Here is a 20,661-nt window from a genome sequence, read left to right as displayed (position 1 = left end):
GAATTAACGTTTGTGTAATTTACTTTAAATTATAATAAAGAAAATTATAATTGCGGAAAATAAAAGTAAATGACATAGTAAGATTTTGTTAACGAGGAAAACCGCAAAAGCAGAAAAACCCCGGGACCTTGTCCAGAATTGAATACTCTCAAGATTAAACCGCTATACAAAATTACACCTAACTTCCTATAGTTGATACCAAACAACTAAACCTATAGTTCACCTAGTTCCGTCTGTATTCCCACGCCTCCAACTTATAAATAAGTCACGTACTTGGAACATTTCCTTTGGTTCGTATTCCAAACAGTAAAGGAACAACAAATCTGTTTGGTATCAACTCACTTCAACCAAGTGATATGAGTCGGACAAAGGATCTTCTGTTTATCTTAACATAAACTCTTTCGTCAAGTCCTTAGATCTATCTTATGTTCAATTACCAAAGTAATTGTTAAGATTTTGCGATCAACACTCTTAATCCAAAGAATTGTGGTGATGCCGATCTACTCAATTAATCAATCAAATTCTATCACAAGGATAAAACTGATTATTAATTGGATCCTCTTTTTACGGAAACAAATATTGTGTACACCAAAGATTATGAACCCACAAATCAGAAATCTTCAATATCTTCTTCGTCTTCAAATCTTCTTAGATCTTCAATAAACACCTGCACACAATCACTTGAATCTCTTGTGATCAATCATGCACAGAACGGAGTCTGTTAACAATGGATCATCACAAGATCGTCTTTAGAACTACAAACAGTCTAAAGATCCCTGTCGAAACTCTGAACTATTTTGAGTGAATCTTATATCATAAGAGAAGATCCTCAAGCATAAACAAACTAGGTGCAATCAAAGTTCAACCACCGTTAGTCAATCAAATCAATGAAAACAAAACATAAACCATAATTATCTAGTTTCCCACCAGCGGTACTAATAGAGCTTCTCAATCCCAAAGAAGACTTTAAAACGAGCGGCCGTAAGAGATTTCTCCTAATTAGGTTACTCTCCTCTCTGAATAGGCGGCTTCACCAGTAGCAGCACATCAAGAGGTAGTTTGCTGTTACGAAGGATTAGTTTGCTAGAAATGCAAACTTCAAGTATTTATAGACTAGGAAGTTTGGATACTAAGGAATTTCCAAAATCGAAAATATTCTCAAGACATTGATTGAAGCACAAATTCGGTTTCCATAATTCATGGAAATGCCCTGTCCAAAAATAATGATCGAAATCTCTTAGAAAATCTTTAATTAGTAAATGCACATTACTAATTCTTATTTTCCTAAAAATGAAATTAATAACCTTAATTAAAAGATTCTTAACTTATTTATATTTTGATCCTGGGATTCTCTTCCCTTAGCTATTAGGGAATAACTTTGAACAATTAAATAATAAACATTCACATCACGTGTTCAAAGTATGTCGATATCCTAACTTTGTAAGTTCTCTTTCATACTTACAACCTTGAAACCGATTTGCCACACTTCCAAACAAGTTTAGAATTGGTTCATCTGACTTTCAAGAACAGTGCAATTGATCAAATAACATTCAATCACAAATCATGGGTTTAACGATTCTACCAAAACAAGTTTCGGTTCTACCTCCATGTGAGTAATGTGCATAAGCACACTAGCTTTCCAAAATTCGGTTGAATAGGTACTAGGATCGGTTCCCCACATATATATGGTATCTAACTTATATGTGTTGCATATGTCCATAGGATGGGTTCCCCTTTGCCTAAAAACGTGTTGCACATGTCCATAGGATCGGTTCCCCTTTCTGCTATAAACCTGCTACACCTCATACAAGGATAGGTTCCCCTTTGTGATGTACTGCACCTCTTACTAGGATCGGTTCCTCTTTTCCCAGTTTTGATCAGACATAAAATCACAAACCCGATCATACCACCTCAGGTGATTACTTAAGATCGGTTTCACTAATAAAAGCCATACCAATACATAAGTCAGGCCTTTGTGAATAGTTTTACCAAGAACACAACAAGTCATGAACGGTTCTACTAATCACACATATTGGTTGTTCTAAAGATAAGCAATGAATAACAAAACCAATAACACTTGGTGATTTCCTTTTCGATTCACAAACCAAGTTCATGAATTTACTTCCTTAGAACACATGAAAACGTTGTTCCCTAGGATGAAATCCTCACCTCATACCCATACATAATCACAATAGCATTCAAATGATTATGGCGATGTCTTATCTACAAAGTTTAATGGTTAAGCAATAAACCTTGTGTTGTATTCTTTAATACTATGTCTATCTAGAGTTCAAATATGCTTCTCAGTTTTTTTTTCTTCAATATGCACGACTTGAAAGATACGTTAGGGAATGAAACAGTTCAAGTCAAATATCACTAACCTCAACTGGAAGGATGATTTTTGTCGTTGTATCTCCTTGCTTCTTCACATCTTCAAGTCTTCGCAATACTTGTAATGTCTTATATCCTAATACTTTCAAGCTAACCTATACGAAGTTGACTCTAGTACATAATCAAGCGACTCTTAACATGAGTTTTGATTCACTAAAATATGACAACCAAACTTGACATACCAACGCTTGGTGGGTTCAACCGAGCTATGCTCTAACACTTCCCAAATATCTCGAACAGTAGGTAATCGAATATATCTCTTCATGATTTCTGGTGACATCTCTCGTGAATCATGTTCCTCTTAACGGTTTAGGTTTTGAAATATGGTTTCTACATGGATTTTATTCAATGAAAATGTTTAATTTGGTCCCCTAGGCCGTCATCATAATGTGGTTGCTAGAAACTAAGCAACATACACAAAAAAAGGTAAGAAACCCATAAGCCAACAAAACAAGCTAAATAATAGTAAATACTATAAATAACTTTAGATATTGAGAAATTTCATTAGAGACATAAGTTGAGGTCCTTAGCTTTGAGGCTAAGGTGACATATTTATGGAGATTATAAAGACATACCTCCAGGATATGGTATTACTTAAATATAATAGCTAAGTAATAATCATTCAAGATTATTTTATCACACGGTCTTAGGATTTCCTCCACTTACACTTGCCTAATGGGCATATATTTACACTCTCCTCCAGCAATCACTACCACATCTTCCCCATAGTAAAATCAGTATTATTGATAAATCTTGAAATTCACATAGAAACTTATTGAATACCTTGACATATACGTAGAGTCAACAATTTATAATCACATAAATGTTAATAATTTGTTGGGATTTAATAATATTTGTAAGAGTAGTTAGAATAATAGTTCGACCATCAACGTTAGTGATACATATTATAATAGTAATTATAAACGAAAATAATAATAATAATAATAATATTTTTAATAAAGTAATGATTAGCATTTGTCATGTAGCATCGTATTGAACTTAGCTTAACTAAAATTTCAATTAAAGATATAGAAACAATAAATATGATTAAATAGTTATTAAATATTTAATAATGATTAATAATTATTATTAACGAATTAAATTAATTACAAATTAGGGATCTATGTTTTTCGTTTAAAATAGATAATTAATATAATACTTATTTGGCGTTAGACATAAGAAGGTGAGAATAATAATACAATTGACGATAGTATTTGAGTAATTAAGTTGGTAGCAAATTTATAATAGATAATATTTGAAAAATTTATATGATATCACAACAAAGTTAAAATATCAGATATTATAAATTGGCGTGAATCGAATTTGGTTTACTTACAATGATAAAATAAATAAATAATAATAACGGTAAAGGTAAATAAAAATAAAATAAAATAAAATAAATTTTGATCATTAAATTGCTTAAAATGATGTGAACTATTATATAATTTATGAAGTAAATTTATCATACTTACACCAGTTTCGATAAAGGTTTAGAGATTAATTAATCTTAATAAATTAATACTTAGTTAATCCAGCACTTGGGAATAGTGAGGCTGGTAATTCTGATGTGTTCAGATGATACTTGTTAGGTGTAGGTAGGCATTGTTAGGCGTCGCGAACCTAGACAGGACAACTGCATTCTTGTATCACTAGGCATACAAGGGAGACTTGCTTCTATTAGTGAACATAGATCCCGAACTTTACTTAGAAACTGATAGAGTACATTCTCTCGCAGTTAGAACCATTAATCTATTGAAGTATAAATTTAGTGATAAGAATTTATACCTAGTCATCTGTTAGAAATTAATTCAGCATTGTGACCTTAGAGACAATCATCTTATGGAATATAAATTTAGTCTATTGAACCTAGAGCCACAAATTTTAGACAAGAGATGGAATTATTCTATAAGATGGGGAGTTTTGAAGACCATAAGGATGATTTGATTTTCGAGGACGAAAATGTATAAGGTGTGGAGAATGTAAAGACCCTCAAGCTCGTCAACGCTATTAGACTAGTCAAAAGACCTCTTAGCCGCTAATAAGTCGATTAGTTTGGCATGAACGTTAATTAATAGGAATTAATCTAACAACGATCTAGATATGAAATTAGTATCACTGAATAGGTCTTGAAAATTTATGCATAATAGACTACTCGCACGCGTCATTCAGACACTGGGTGAAGAAGATTTATCAATTTGTTTTCGGAGGGTAAAATAGTAATTTTGGATATTACCCTACAATTTTTATTTCATTACACATACAAACAACCAAGCAACAAGTCAATCAATCAAATAAATATTTTAATTATTGATAGCTTTTTGTGATTAAGATTTATATCACAACCCAACCCAATTCTAAATTAATCTAGTTCACTAATTGGCACTGGCTATTTCTATCTTTTCCCATATAAGATCTAATAGTGATCTCTAATACCAACACTGTAGCGCCAACAAAGCTAGCAGCTGACTAATCCAAGAGATTAGCTAAATAAAGAGGCACTAAGGATCTAAACCATATATTTAAGCATTCAATTAAGAAATCTGCTACAAAACTTAACCCAAAAACTAGCCTCGCTCTGAAATATATATACATACACTAAATCCTCTCAAATGGTACTTATACAATAGTCATTTGGTTTACAAATAGAATATACAACATAATAAACATAATAGAAGTTAACCAACTAACGAAATCAACCCTTGAGGCTTTCGCTGCACAACTCTGGTCTGTCTCTAAAACTGAAAGTGGGAAAGGGTGCGCACATCATACCTAAAAGGGGTGCCCAGTAGGAATAACATTTAACTTTCAAGTAAACTTAAACTTTAAGTTTTGTAGCAGATTTCTTAATTGAATGCTTAAATATATGGTTATTTTTTAAAAACGATTATTCGTGAACTTAAACTTATATAACTAAGGAATGCAAGTTTGCAAACCGTGGCTATAAAGTTCATGAATCGATTCGAGTGAATCAAATCGTTTTTGCTTCGATTGTGTCTTGTATACTTCTATAAGATCTAAGCAATTGAACAACTCTCTAACTAGTTCATTTGAGTCATTTGAACTAGTTATGGTAAAGAAGAATATGGTTGATATGAAAGTGCTCATATGGATAACCATTTGGTTAACTACTGTTGAACCAACTAGATGTACATGTTTGGGTACGGTTACACAAACCTAAATAAATGTGCATTTCATTTGTGTATAACAAGCTAAGTTTCGATCTAACGGTTGAAAGATATTAGATTGAATCTAATCAGGTTTTCATGTAACGGTGAATATTGAATGCTTTGTTACTAAGCTAACATTGATTGCAAACCATGATTTGAAAGACTATATAAAGGATAACTCCAGCAACAAACCTAATCCCCACACCACATGTGTGATACTAGTTGTATTAGCTAGAGTCGACCCAAAGTCGAAGACTTTAACAAACAAATCTGTATCACACAGAAAAGTCTACGGTAATAGATAAATCTGTCTCCCATAGAAATACCTACGAGTTTTCGTTTCGTCTTTTGATAAATCAAGGTGAACAGGAACCAATTGATAAACCAGACTTATATTCCCAAAAGAACAGCTCAGTATTATCAATCACCTCACAATAATCTTAATCGACTAGCGAAATAAGATATTGCGGAATCACAAACTATGAGACGAAGATGTTTGTGACTTCTTTTATATCTTTCCTACCGGAGAAATCAATATCAAGCCAATCTTACGATTGTACTTAGTACGATAAAAACAACAAGATCATATCACACAACTACAAGAAAAGTAGTATCGGTCTGGCTTCACAATCCCAATGAAGTCTTCAAGTCATTAACCTACAGGGTCTCGGTAGAAACCTACGGTTAAAGGACTCTTAGTTGTGGGCGAGATCAGCTAAGGGAATCAAGTGTGTAGTATCCTGCTGGGATCAGAGACGTAAGGATCACAACTGTAACTTGGATCAGTGTGAGATTGATTGGGGTTCAACTACAGTCCAGACCGAAGTTAGTTTGTAGTAGGCTAGTATCTGTAGCGGCTTAATACAGTGTGTATTCAATATGGACTAGGTCCGAGGGTTTTTCTGCATTTGCGGTTTCCTTGTTAACAAAACTTCTGGTTTCGGTGTTATTTCTTTTCCGCATTATATTTGTTTATATAATTGAAATATTACAGGTTAATTGTGAGTTGAATCGATCAATTGGGAAATCCAACCTTTGGTTGTTGATTGAAATTGATTGATCCTTGAACATTGGTCTTTGTTACCGTTCAGGTGATTTCTTTTGTATTCAATTACACTCGCAGATTTCTATTTGCTTGAGTAAGTATTGAATCGAGAAAGTGAGATATCACTCTTTGATATACTTTTATTAAGATTGAGTCTGTCTGTCTAGTTGATTCTATTAAAAGTATATTGGAGTTAGTCCATACAGATTGCTAATCGAAATATTGGGTGTGGTTGTTAGAAACCCGTTTTTTCACAATCACTCACAAATGAAGAAGAACGAAAGAGAAGAATGATAGGAAAGAAGAAAGAAGAAGGGAAAGAAAGAAGAAGGGAAAGAAAGAAGAAGAAAAAAAGAATACGAACTTATCTTCTCGATCTGGAGATAACGCCGACCCAATTTGATAAGACACCAACTCGCTTCGACATGTGAAACCACAAGGGTAATATCCAAAATTAATATTTTACCCTCCGAAAACAAATTGATAAATCTTCTTCACCCAGTGTCCGAATGACGCGTGCGAGTAGTCCATTATGCATAACTTTTCGAGACCTATTCAGTGATACTAATTTCATATCTAGATCTTTGTTAGATTAATTCTTACTAATTAGCGTTCGTGTCAAACTAATCGACTTATTAGCGGCTAAGACGTCTCTTGACTAGTCTAATAGCGTTGACGAGCTTGAGGGTCTTTACAGAATGTGATATGTTCTGAGACTCATGGATTGAGCATTGTGTCTGCTGGGATAGAATAATGCACAGGCGTTGAGTCTTGATGAATTGTGATATATCATTTTACCAGTTAAGGTAATAATAATTTTCTGATAATTTGGATCGACGCGCGTCCGATGAAATTGCTCGATCATGGACCTATTCTGATATGTCGAGTATTTGACAGGAAACCAGATGTTACTGAGTTATGAGTTATGTAGAGTTTTCATTCTTGATCTACTATGTCATAAATTTTCGAATGACAAAGGATTAAAATATTAGTGAATATTAGACGATCGAACGTCCAATTGGATGAACGTCCAATGAAATATTGAATGATCGGCCAAGTGGATGGCCATCCAATGATGGTGCTCGGTTGAGCAATTAAAAATGCTTGCAACATGACCAAACATTAAAATATTGATTTCTGTCTCAATATAAAAGTTTTCAACATTTATCGAATTATCATAAATTCGAACTCCTAAATTTTGGAGAACCCTGGATCCCAAAGATGGATTGATGTCCAATGTGGGTCAAGAAATATCGACCAACCAATGGGCATGAGGGCCGTCCATTGGTGGTGAACTGACGTCCGTGCGTGTGGAGGAATGTCCATGAATGAGGGTTCGAGAATTATGAAAGATTTGAATTATTATTAAAATAATAATACAAAGACGTCGGCCGACCGGTCATGATGACAAAGGGACCGGCCAGGTCCGGTCATGGTGGTGCACGGGCCACCACGTCCCTTGCGCGCCAATTCCTGAAAATCTTAGGTATTTTGTTGGTCGTTTGAGCAATATTTTGGATTTTCAGAAAAGTTTGATTTTTGACAGAAACTCTCAGTTTTGCACGAATGAGCAAGCAGGACTTTGCTCGTACGTCCAAAATTTAGGAATATTAAAATAATGGTATTTTAATATTTATCGTGAAAATCCCAGACGTTCATGGAACCATTGGACTTTTTTTTTTTTTGAAGATTTGAGCAATATTGGAAATATATGGAAAACTAAGAGTTTGCTCAAACGAGGGAGTTTAAAGAGATGACGGAGAAATAATAATAAAAAGAAAAAGTGGAGATGCATGGGACCGGCCGCGGTCCGTGCGCCTCTTATTCTTATTTTTTTTAATTATTTTTTTGCTTCTCTTTCCTATTTTGCACAAGTATTCATATATCCTTGGTCGTTCATATTTTTGGGTACTCGTTCGTGCATTATTGTTAAGTACACTCGTACCGTTTGCTAAAATAACCAACTTCATATTCTTCACAGGCTCTTCCAACAACCCTAAATTTGATAAAATCATATGACTCTTAACCCCTCCAGGAGATGTCATTGTGAAACCCATGTGTAACAAGCTGAATTCACCTGTCTCGGATTCAGTCAATCTAAATTTTCCATATAGCTTGTGGAAAGTATTATGGAAGTTAAAAATCTCTCCAAAAATAAAAATCTACTTTTAAAAATGTCTTCATAATACTCTTCCCACTAACTCTAGACTTTTAAGAATTGCAAAAGATATTCCACATTCTTGTTCTTTTGGCCGTGATAATTTAAAATTGTTGAACATTTGTGCTTCCACTGTCCTCCAGCTTTATCTGTATGAATTCTCCCTCCTAACCGTTTTCAGTTTAATTTCTCACCCTCTGGTAGCTTTATCAATATTTTGTAAAAAAGGATCTCAACACCTCAATACTTTATGACTTTCTAAATTGCCATAACCAAAACGTGGGTCATAAGAAGCCGAAAATGCTTAAGAACCCGGGATTTATACCCCAAAATTTTGACACCACTATGTGTCAAAATTTGATTGGCTTATTCTTTAAAACAGATCCCCTGTTTTCCAGGTGGGGTTGGATGGGATGGAATTAATGGTGGATTTAGCTGCCACATAGGAGTGTAAAAAAGAGGGGTATAAATCCGAGGTCCCTGTAGCATCTTCGATAAGAAACGAAAGCTCTAAGACTCCTCCAGGCAGTAACTTGGGACAAAGAGGAACATTGGCAGAGCTTTAGTATAGAGGGTAGTTGTAAGAATCTCATCGATGTTTTGAATAAAAAAGTCTAGGGAGAATTTATAAAGTACCCCCGTTTTATTGACCTCGTTTTTTTTTATCCCTGTTTTTTAGAAATTTTCTAAAGTGCCCCAACTGTTTAGTTTTCCATCCTAATTAGTCAACACTAGTTTACTTTCTTTAAAGTTTACTTCTTTACCCTTTACTTGTTAGTACGTTTACCTTCTACATCATTTTTTTAATTTGTCGAGCTCGGCTCAGGATCGTGTCATCATTTTCAGATTCGTTTCATCATTCCCTGAAAGGGTTCATCATTCCCAAGTGTCTTGGAGTTTTTGGTTGGTGGAGAATCAATCTTCTACGATATTTTTCCGGTTAGTCGAGCCCGGTTCAGGGTCGTTACACCACTTTCAGGTTCGTCGAGCCTAGTTCAGGATCGTTACACCCTCTTTCAGGATCGTCGAATCATTATCCTCTCTACCAAGGAGATGTAGTTCAGGGGTAAATAGGATTTTTAATAGGAAAGATAACTGCCACCTAACACTTAACTGGATGGAATTTGCCTTTTAAATAAAACGGGGTACTTTAGAAATTTTGTAAAAAACGGAGTATCTTTTGAAGTGTACATTTTAAAACAAAAGTACTTTATAAAATATCTCAAAAGTCTATCTCCATTTATTAGCTGAGTCGGTCGATTTCAGTTGAAACAAAAAAAAAACAGATAGCATGTTGCCATAACTCTATCGACTTTAAATTTATACATATGTCCGGCACTGAAAGCTTCGTATGTAATTTTGATTGGGAAGAAATGCCTCCCTCTTGCATTAAGCAAAATCTTGAAAGTAGATAGATCCAATATGCGTAGTCATTTTGCCATATTAGATAACTCTACTATTATGCTCGTGGGATTAATTTCCTTGTGAAATACTCCTAAATTACCGGTGATTACCCTTCGGTAAAAACAATAACACGCTACCTTTTCACCGGACGATAAATATAAGCTTCGACGATAAGTCTTCTACAAAGTCGATCACATTCACCGCCATCCCTCTCTCTTCATAAATCTCTTCTCCTCTCTCCAAAAATTACTGGGCACAGCAGCAGCAAAGAAAAATACATAGAAGGTAACGATTTTTATCTTTCCCAATTCTAGGGTTTCATTATCGATTCCACATCTCTAACCACAATTCGTTTTGATCGTTTCGCGCGTTTTTTCGCGGTTAGATGTTGATCAATTCCATTATTATTGTTAGGTTTTCCTTGTTTTTCTTAGGGTTTTTGTAATGAATTGAATCGTTGATTTTGTGTTGCAGATTTTGGTAATAGCTCTTTCAATATGAGTTTCACATCAGTCTATAGATTACTCCAGGAGATATTCCCTGAGGTATGATATAAAATCCTATCTGGTTTTGGTTCGTTGGGTTATTTGAAGCAAAATTGAAGGGTGATTTTTTATTGTTTTTTTTGGATTTCGTTTAGGTTGATTTTCGTTTATTAAGGGCTGTTGCTGTTGAAAATCCAAATAATCCTGATGTAGCTGTGGAAGAAGTTTTAAATATGGGTTTACCCTTTACATCCTCGGTATCTCAACCTGGTTCTCCTAGTAATCAGGTTGATAACCAACACTCTGGAAACAGTCCAGTACAGACTCCTCTTAGTGACAATGCGAATAGCAAGCATGTGTTGACTGGAGAAAGAGGTAATGATTTCATGATTGATTGCTGTTGTTTTTTTGTTCCTTTTGTTTTCTGGTGTAATTTGCTGCACTTGTTCAGATTTTGACATTAGATTGTTAGCAGTTATGCACATATATATGTACTTTAATCTTCTGTTGGAGATTATGTTCTTCCATAAGCACGAGAGTGATAGAAAGTCTGTATAAGCACGAGAGTATAGAAAGTCTGTCAGAGATAGTAAGAATGTAAGATGATTTGTACTAGCACCTTATTGAGTTGAGTCCTTAAGTTGAAGGAAAAGATTAAAGGCCAAACCTGCACTTTATTCCATAAATATCTTGCTTATAGAAAACTTTCAAGCTGGTATATCGTAAGGTTGGCAAGATAATTTAACTTTTCCCTGTATCAATATGAGTTGATGTTTTGATGGATTAGTGATTGTGTTGGGGTCGTGGCCTCTTTATTATATTTATTTGTGGCTGATAATCTCATTTTTAAACAAATAGTTGCAGCGGAGCAGAGCGTATCTTTGCAGCACCAAGGGCTGGATGAAGAGATGATAACATGCTCTCCTTCAGAACAAGGATCTGTTGAAAGTGAAGTTGCAATTCTAGATGAGATCCAGAGTGGTGTTTCAGCTGCAACAATGAGTGCTCTAGCAGGGGAATCTTTAGATGATAATGATGCCACAGGCAATCAAAATATTGATGTCACCATTGAGTCGGATCAAGTTTTTGACGGTTCCAATTCTTCTGCAATAAATGGCGACCTTAACTTAAATTTGAACTGCCCACCCAAAGAAGGACAGAAACTGGACAACGAAGAAATAGCACCTTTTGCAGACTCTGCAGCAAATAGTGAATTTTCTAACAGTGAATTTGAAAAGTTGGAATCAAGTTGTTTGTTAGAGAGCAGTTCTGAGTGTGTGTTTTATGATACTGAAAATGACGATAATCTAGAAAATTCTTCCTCTACTACCATACTCTCGAAGTCCGGCCGGACATGTAGCATAGATCTTCTTGAAAATGCCATTGAAGATGCTAAGAATAACAAGGTATTATTTATTCTATGCCTTCAAAATCTTAAATTGAGCGGTCTTATTGATCTAGGAACTCATTAGAGTTGAGTAACTGTTTATTTTATTACTATTTATTACATTTGTGGTCTTACATTTGAAAATGTTGCAGAAAAATCTGTTTGCAGCTATGGAAACAGTTATAAATATGATGAAAGAAGCTGAACTTCAGGAGGAATCAGCTGAACTTTCTAAAAAGGAAGCTTCATTGGGCGGTTTAGATACCCTTGAGAGGGTTGAAGACCTCAGGCAGATGTTGCAGCGTGCAAGAGAAGCAAATGACATGGTTGGTACATATATCCTTAGTCAAGGGAATATATGTTTTGCTTCTTTTTAACCAGTCAACATTATTTCGGGAGGTTATATGGCGGTTAATAACCATTATTTTGATCTAAAGACTATCTGAAATACACAAATCCAGCTAGGACCCTGTAGTAATCACTTGTATAGAGTATTATATGGTGGTTAATAACTATTGTTAACTAGTATACTAATCATAGTATTCTGTAACTATGCCCAATGGAAGAGCCAGGGCTAATTTATAAATGTGTAGTAGCAAAAAAGGTTTCGGATTGGGTTTAGAAAATAAAAAGTAGTCAAATGTGTTCTTTTTGATGTATTCTTAGAATATTTATTTAGGGATTTGTAAATCTTATTAGTCTCCTGATTTTGGCAGCATGCTGGAGAAGTTTATGGGGAGAAGTCCATCCTAGCAACTGAGATGCGGGAGCTCCAGTCTCGGCTAATCAACTTATCAGATGAAAGGGATGAATCACTTTCTATTCTAGATGAGGTCTGTTATCTGTTTGCTTTAATTCTAAGTTCACCTTTTCGCTTCCTGTACCTCTTTGATTCTTCTAGATGAGGTCTGTTATTTGTTTGCTTCAATTCCAAGTTTACCTCTTCGCTTCCTGTACCTCTTTTTGAGAGTATACTCTCCTAAAGCAGTTTCGTAGTAAAGATGTGGCACTTACATTTGACGATGACTAACACATGTGAAAAGTCTTATAGATAGATTAAGTTCTATCTGTGCATTTTACAAGATCTAAGATCTCATAAACTGCTTTTATGGCCGGCAGATGAATCGAACTCTCGGAGCACGACTAGTTGCTGCTGAGGAAATGAGGATTGCATCTGAGCAAGAGAAGCAAGAAAGGGAAAATTCTGCACGAGAGTTACTTGCAGAACAAGAACTCATCATGGAGAAGGTGGTTCAAGAATCAAAAAAACTACAAGAGCAAGCAGATGAGAACTCCAAGGTAATAGCTCTTGGCACATTCAGATTTTTGTTGTCTGAAGAAATGTATTTTTGGAGTACCCATGTCACAGCAATAATAATGTAATAATACAGTGTGAGATTGATCTTTTGCTTGTCTTTTGTTGTAGCTCCGTGACTTCTTGATGGATCGCGGGCGTGTTGTCGACGTACTGCAGTAAGTTGCATCTATATTTATTTTTGACACCGTTTAGTTTCAGTGCCCCCCATCCTCACGTTCATTAAGCAGATCTATTCATCACTGGACCACTCGTTTTATCATCAAATGGTAAGAGATGAATATTTTTGCCTGATGTCATTTCTGACCTTATTTCTGCTTTTGTTTGTCGCTGCAGAGGGGAGATTGCTGTTATATGCAAAGATGTGAAATTGCTGAAAGAAAAATTCGATGAGTGCGTTCCATTCAGCAAGTCGGTTTCGTCAAGCCAAACAAGCTGTATATTAGCCTCTTCAGGCTCATTCTCTAAGAGCCTTGTAGCAGATTGGGTTCCTGAGCATGATCTGTCCTCCGAGACCCCGAAGAAGATTACTCCTGCATCTTCAGTATCCTCAGCATCTCTAGTATCCTCATTCTGCGAGGATCATCCATTATTGAATACCACTAGCCCTGAGAATGAGGATACCAAGTTTGATGGCAAAAAGTCTCTTTCAGATGATGACTGGGACATGTTCGAGGACGAAACTCCAGTCTTTCCTTAAACTCTGGGTGCCCATATATTGCAGTGAGAAAAACACGTCGATTTTGCAGGAGTTCTAATTTTTTGTTGCTGACCCATACAGTATCAAAGTTCTTATTAGCTTATTTTTCTTTATTCCTCTTCTAGTTAAATAAGATAATAGGAACTAGAAAGTTGCTAGTAATATATTTTGTATAGCAGTACTTTGGTTTGCTTATGAGATCTCACAGATTCTATTCTGTACAGTAGTATATGAACTCGCCAAAGTGTATGGACATTTCTTTAGGTTTTGATTGAGGTATGTTTATTCCTTTCTTCTAAGTAAGTTCATTTACGGGCCGTGCCAGCAAACTTTTTCTGTGGTTGTTTTCGTTGAGTTCAGTGCTTATAGAAATTCATAAATCGATTCTCAGTTGTTTAGAAATTAATCAACCATTTCATTGTATCGACAAATTAAGGAAAATAGTTGCATTTTTACAATAAGCGAGCAACACGCGTTAAATTAGTTTTAATCTTCTTAAAACTTTTGTTTTCTGTTGTCCCTTGGATTCGATGCTGCGATGGCGCTCATTGTTTCTCAGCACTGATCCTGATAGCCTTGGTTACCTTTCCAGATTATGATCATTAGCTAACGGCTGCTTTTGATTGCTATAAGCTAATTTGGTATCCGACTACTGTTTTTGCACATCTAGATTTTCAAAACCACTGTTTTACTTGCCTGGCTTCCCCTGCTTGTATCTTTTTCTATTCTTGGTCACTTGAGTTTAACTCCAACTTAATTAATAACATCAGTATTCATTTTGAACCTCACCGTCCGTCACTCGTGCCAGCAGAGTAACATAACGGAGCATCTCCATATGATATAGAGACGAGCATGTTGTTTCTTAGCTTGTCTTGACAAGCTTTGCCCTGCCTTTAGTTGCTTTGGGTATTTCCTCAGTGATGCCAAGAGCGATGAGTCTGCCATCGACATTTACTCGAAGTTGAAGAAGAAGAAGAAGAAAAAGAGAGGGAAGAACTGAGCCGGCTATTTGGGAGTCTTTTATGTGCTGAAGAAGATGAGAGCTCTGTAAGTGGTTTCTGAAGTTAAAGAGTTTATATAGAGATCAAGGGAAGGGATAATACAATGTATGTGAAATGTGATGAAGGGACAATGGTTAGCATGTGTGTGGGTGAGTGACAATTGCTAAGACAGCATCGGACCCATGTGTCCTGGACACATAATGAGTAGGAGGTTGATATATGCAAAAATAAAGCTGAATAGTTAAGCACTGTGTAGCATATCAATGGCCAACTAGACTGATTAAGACCATTCATCAAACTAGTCCACTTATGGTAGGTCTTTCATGTCTTCAATTGGCAAATAACAGGACAGAAAACTTAAAGCCAGAAGATTCGTTGAAATTATAGTGATGCTTCGGTTAGGTAATAGCGTGGATAAAATGACTATCTCACGAGACACACATTTTGGTTCACTGATTGGGCGTCTGAATATCAGAACTAAAAGTGTTTCTACGTGAAACATAAGCCAAAAACAAAAATATTTTGCTTCAGCGTATGGATGTGTATAATTAGAAGTCGTTTTTTGACTTACGTCGAAAAATCAAAAATCAGTTTGGCAATAATTTTTCAAAACGATTTCTAAAAGTCGGAAAGTCAACTTTTTGTGAAACAAAATAGTTTTACTTGTAACTTCTATTTATGGAGAAGCAGAAATCAGAAACCAATTTGTATCCAAACGCGTTAAAGGTTGATTGTTTAGCTAAAAAGGCCGGCACGTTTTAGTTCCTAATAGCGCGTTTGGATATTTTGACTTTTGCTTCTTTAGAGGTAGAAGTCATAAGCAAAACTATTTTGCTTCACAAAAAGTTAATTCTTTTTTATAGAAATCGTTTTAAAATTTTATATCCAAACTTACTTCTCGTTTTTCAACTTTTAAAAGTCAAAAAGTAATTTTCAAGTGTGCATCCAAACACGTTTTAAGTAATTTGTAAGGTAAGTTTGGATAACAATGCAGATCTCTAGTTGTTATAGTCAAAAACACTTTTTTTTTCTTCTGGTAATTCTCCTGGTTTTTGAATTAACATACAGATTTTCAGGATGATTTTTTTTTAAGGTCATCTTGCGGGAGCACAAGACGTTTTATCCTACCAGCAAATAGATTCGGATCACGAAAAAAAGTTGTGTCACACTTCAGAAGAACGTAGACTATTTTGAGCCACGGTGTATACAAAGTGTCTAGCTAGCGACAGATTCAGAACCACCAAGCAAATTTGAGCCAAGTGTGCATACTTTTGGTCGGGGAGCTGATTTTTGGACGCAATTGTAAAATTCAAGGCACTACGTAGATTTGAGTCATTGTTCTTATCCCAGTAGGAAACCTGACTTCATCCTACATATATTAGGCAGGGGGCTATCTTTAAGGGGAATGCTACACTGACCGAGCTTCCCCTCCTCTACGGTGGTATACAAATTCCGCCACACACAGCCCCGGAACCACAGAGATAATAAGGGTGGATTTGGGCCCCACCAAAAATTCTATTTTTTTGCGGGATTTGGCTTCGGGATTTGGGTCGATTTTCCTATCTTTAATCAACTTGCTTTTACATGCCGGATCTAGTAATTCAGGGGATGACAATTATGAGATTAGGATTCAAATTATTTATAATGATATTTTTTATTTTTTGATGATATATGGAGATTTAAGTATAAAAAAACCTGGCGTCATTAGGGGATATCCTGAAAGAATTAGGGGCGATTTTTTCATTCCCAATCCAAATTAGGGGATGTCCAAATTTGCGGAGATTATCAAAGTACCCTTATACAATCGGTAGTTAAGAAAGTGATATTATCTTCCGATTACTAGTATTCTCAGTGTTGTAGTCGTTAGCAATCCGTAGATAGGTGAAGTTCATAAATAACTTCATAAATTACCGATTATTCTAGTTCCCAAATGCGAAAGAATTGAGATTTTGGCAAAAACAAAATTTGGGACATCTTAATAATCGGAAGTTAAATTACCTTGTTTAACTACCGATTATAGTAGTTCCCAAATTCGAAAAATTTGTGATTTCGGCAAAAACTAAATTTGGGGCAACTTTATAATCGGAAGTTAATAAATATCACGAGTCTACCGACTGAGAAAATAGAGAAGTGCAAAATTCCACTAGTTTTTGAAAATTTTGAATTTTGGGCACTAGCACAATCGGTAGTTAATGAACATCACGAGACTACCGATTGTACAATCGGTAGATAATACATATCACGAGTCTACCGATTGTGAAAATAGAAAAATGCCAAATTCCACTAGTTTTTGAAATTTTTTAATTTGGAGCACCAGCGCAATCGGTAGATAATGAACATCACGTACAATCGGTAGATAATACATATCACGAGTCTACCCATTGTGAAAATAGAGAAATGCAAAATTCCGCTAGTTTTTGAAAATTTTGAATTTGGGGCACTAGCACAATCGGTAAATAAATGAACATCACGAGACTACCGATTCTACAATCGGTAGATAATACATATCACAAGTCTACCGATTGTGAAAATAGAGAAATGCAAAATTCGACTAGTTTTTGAAAATTTTGAATTTGGGGCACTAGCATAATCGGTAGATAAATGAACATCACAAGACTACCGGTTGTACAATCGGTAGATAATACATATCACGAGTCTACCGATTATAAAAATAGAGAAATGCAAAATTCCACTAGTTTTTGAAAATTTTGAATATGGGGCACTACACAATCGGTAGATAATGAACATCACGAGACTATCGATTGTACAATCTGTAGATAATACATATCACGAGTCTACCGTTTGTGCATATCTATTTGAATAGAAAGGTATAATCGGTTGATAAAGTACTTTATTATCTACCGATTCTGAGACGTTAATGGTGATGGATACATTTAATCGTCTCTATAATCAGTATTGAACCTTGGACATGATATTTTTCATGATGTTTCTCACCTTCTTCCTCCATGAAAGCATCGTCTAGGGTTTCCTCTCCACAAAAGTTTGGATCATTCAACATATACCCCAAATCGTCTTCTCTATATGGTAGTGAAGCCTCAAAATTATGTTCTTCACCTTCTTCTTCGTACCCATCCATGTTTCTTGTTGATTTAAGAAAAATGGTAAACTCCCACTTCTTCTTCTTCTTCTTTATCTTCTTATTCTCTCTCTCCCACCAAAATTTAAAACCAAACAATAGGAAAAAGTTTCCTAAAACAAACTATATACACCTTAACGACCGATTATAAAGTTAACTACCGATTGTACACACCAACACACCCGATTATGGGATTAACTACCTGTTTGAGGGTGAAAACAGTTTCTGCTGGTTTCGGTAATTTCGTGTGATGTGGGTGAGAAACAAATCTAAACCCTAAACAATGTACTGCAAGGGAGTACTTTAGATTCGAGAGATCAATATGTACAAGTCCGGCCTAAACTAAGAAATGGCCGTTCCAGACTTGCTTCGGTCACAAAGTGGAGGTGAAGGGTTGGTTTTAAGGAGGGAAGCGAAGAGAGTGTTGAGACCAGAATAGTTGATTCTGGAAGAGTAGTTGTTCTGTGACTTATATCAGAAAGTGGGAAGCTAACAGATGGGAAAGCTAGCAAACATTTTCTGATTGTTGTATGCTCCTGACCAGAACTTGTTGTTCGGTGAAAATAGGTAATGCCTATTTATACAAGTCGAAGTGAAACGTACTCTGGTCTCATTAAGAAATTGGAAAACGGGTGAGTAAATGGGAGGAGGTGGTAACCGGTAACGCTTGGAATTGATGTTCCATAAAAGAAAGCGCTTCACCATTACTCCCTGTATTTACTAACCGCCTCAACCTTATGACACTTTCTAATACGAGCGTAGTGTATGTCGCACGATGTAAACCGCCAAACCAATACCCAATGAGCATCCCCTAGTTTGTAACATGTGTTGATGTCTCGAGTTTTTTCGTGGAAAACATGTAGCATGTTGTTGTTGTCTGGAAAGTTGAGCTTGCGAGGCTTGCCGGCTCGGTGGTGACCTTCAACAGTCGAGATTTTGCATCTTAAGATGAAGGTAGCCGTTGATTATTGCAACCTTTCGTTTGGTAGCCACTGGCATGAAAGTATGATCAATATGGCTTCAATATGTCCCAGTTTAGGCGCGGCCAAAAGTCAGGGTTTTGGCTTTGTTTAGGCGCGACCAAACTAGGGACAAAGGTTGCCATGCGTTAGGTGGTAACCTTGGCCGGCTAAATTCTGCATCTTTGATGAAAAAGTGGTTGTTGATTGCTGCAGGCCTTCGTTTTGGTAGCCGCATAGGGAAGGCCGACATGGTATGGCGCGGCAAGGTGGTTGGCATGCCATTGGAACATATGGCATGGCATGCCTTGGTGCGGTTTGGCGTGGCCAAAACTAGGGTTTTGGGCCAAAGGTTATCATGCGTTGTTTGGCGACCTTGGACGGCTAGGATTTGCATCTAGGATGGAAGGGTGGCCGTTGATCGTCGCACACCTTTGTTTTGGTAGCCGCATGGGGAAGGCTGACATGGTATGGCGCTGCAAGGTGGTTGGCATGCCACTGGCACATGTGGCATGGCATGCCTTGGCGCGGTTTGGCGTGGCCAAAACTAGTGTTTTGTGCCAAAGGTTACCATGCATTGTTTGGCAACCTTGGACGGCTAGGATTTGCATCCAGGATGGAAGGGTGGCCGTTGATCGTCGCACGCCTTCGTTTTGGTAGCCGCATAGGGAAGGCCGGCATGGTGTGGCGCGGAAAGGTGGTTGGCATTCCATTGGCACATGTGGCATGGCATGCCTTGGCGCGATTTGGCGTGGCCAAAACTAAGGTTTTGGACCAAAGGTTATCATACGTTGTTTGGCGACCTTGGACGGCTAGGATTTGCATCCAGGATGGAAGGGTGGTCGTTGATCGTCGCACTCCTTCGTTTTGGTAGCCGCATGGGTAAGGTTGGCATGGTGGTTGGCATGCCATGGCATGCCTTGGCGCGGTTTGGCGTGGCCAAAACTAGGGTTTTTGGCCAAAGGTTACCATGCTTTGTTTGGAGACCTTGGACGGCTAGGATTTGCATCTAGGATGGAAGGGTGGTCGTTGATCGTCGCACACCTTCGTTTTGGTAGTCGCATAGGGAAGGCCGGCATGGTGGGGCCAAGGCCAATGACGCGGATGGCTTGGCATAGTGGGGACAAGGGTTTGGTACGGACGGCTTGGCATGGTGTGGCAAAGGAAAGGTGCGGTTGGCTTGGCATGGTGGGGCCAAGGGTTTGGCATGCCATTGGGGCATGGTGCGGCTAGCATGGTTGGGGCCAAGGCAAGGTGAGGTTGGCTTAGAATGGTGGGGCCAAGGGTTTGGCATGCCATTGGCGCATGGTGCGACTAGCATGGTTGGCATGCCTTGGCGCGGTAGACGTGGATGGCATGGTTGGCATGCCTTGACGCGGAGATGTGGCTGGCATGGTTTGCCATTGGCACAATGGTGCAGCTGGCATGGTTGGCATGCCTTGGCTCGGAGATGTGGCTGGCATGGTTTGCCATTGGCACAGTGGTGCGGCTGGCATGGTTGGCATGCCTTAGCTCGGAGATGTGGCTGGCATGGTTTGCCATTGGCACAGTG

The 20,661-nt window shown here is 37.1% G+C and overlaps 2 protein-coding genes across 2 annotated transcripts; one reads left to right on the top strand and one right to left on the bottom strand.

Moving 5' to 3' along the window:
• Window positions 1–10,333: 10,333 nt before the first annotated feature.
• On the top strand, window positions 10,334–14,351 carry LOC113345450 (putative leucine-rich repeat-containing protein DDB_G0290503). Its single transcript, XM_026589229.1, has 9 exons — window positions 10,334–10,450; window positions 10,640–10,710; window positions 10,806–11,025; window positions 11,509–12,056; window positions 12,190–12,363; window positions 12,754–12,870; window positions 13,157–13,336; window positions 13,464–13,510; window positions 13,689–14,351. The coding sequence occupies exons 2-9, from the start codon at window positions 10,663–10,665 to the stop codon at window positions 14,050–14,052; spliced, it is 1,698 nt and encodes a 565-aa protein (XP_026445014.1). The 5' UTR covers window positions 10,334–10,450; window positions 10,640–10,662; the 3' UTR covers window positions 14,053–14,351.
• Window positions 14,352–14,449: 98 nt separating this feature from the next.
• Window positions 14,450–15,110, bottom strand: LOC113345452. Its single transcript, XM_026589230.1, has one exon. The coding sequence runs from the start codon at window positions 15,001–15,003 to the stop codon at window positions 14,848–14,850; it is 156 nt and encodes a 51-aa protein (XP_026445015.1). The 5' UTR covers window positions 15,004–15,110; the 3' UTR covers window positions 14,450–14,847.
• Between the last annotated feature and the right edge of the window lie 5,551 nt (window positions 15,111–20,661).

The sequence above is a fragment of the Papaver somniferum genome, unplaced genomic scaffold (genome assembly GCF_003573695.1).
Source record: "Papaver somniferum cultivar HN1 unplaced genomic scaffold, ASM357369v1 unplaced-scaffold_81, whole genome shotgun sequence".
Lineage (NCBI taxonomy): Eukaryota > Viridiplantae > Streptophyta > Magnoliopsida > Ranunculales > Papaveraceae > Papaver > Papaver somniferum.
The sequence above is the reverse complement of the archived record's forward strand: the minus strand, read 5'-3'. Positions and strand labels throughout refer to the sequence as shown.

Coding starts and splice junctions, on each gene's coding strand:
- LOC113345450 (XM_026589229.1), top strand. CDS start 10,663: ATGAGTTTCACATCAGTCTATAGATTACTCCAGGAGATATTCCCTGAG. Junction 11,026..11,508: donor TGTGTTGACTGGAGAAAGAG/GTAATGATTTCA, acceptor TTAAACAAATAG/TTGCAGCGGAGCAGAGCGTA. Junction 13,511..13,688: donor CGTGTTGTCGACGTACTGCA/GTAAGTTGCATC, acceptor TTGTCGCTGCAG/AGGGGAGATTGCTGTTATAT.
- LOC113345452 (XM_026589230.1), bottom strand. CDS start 15,003: ATGTCGATGGCAGACTCATCGCTCTTGGCATCACTGAGGAAATACCCA.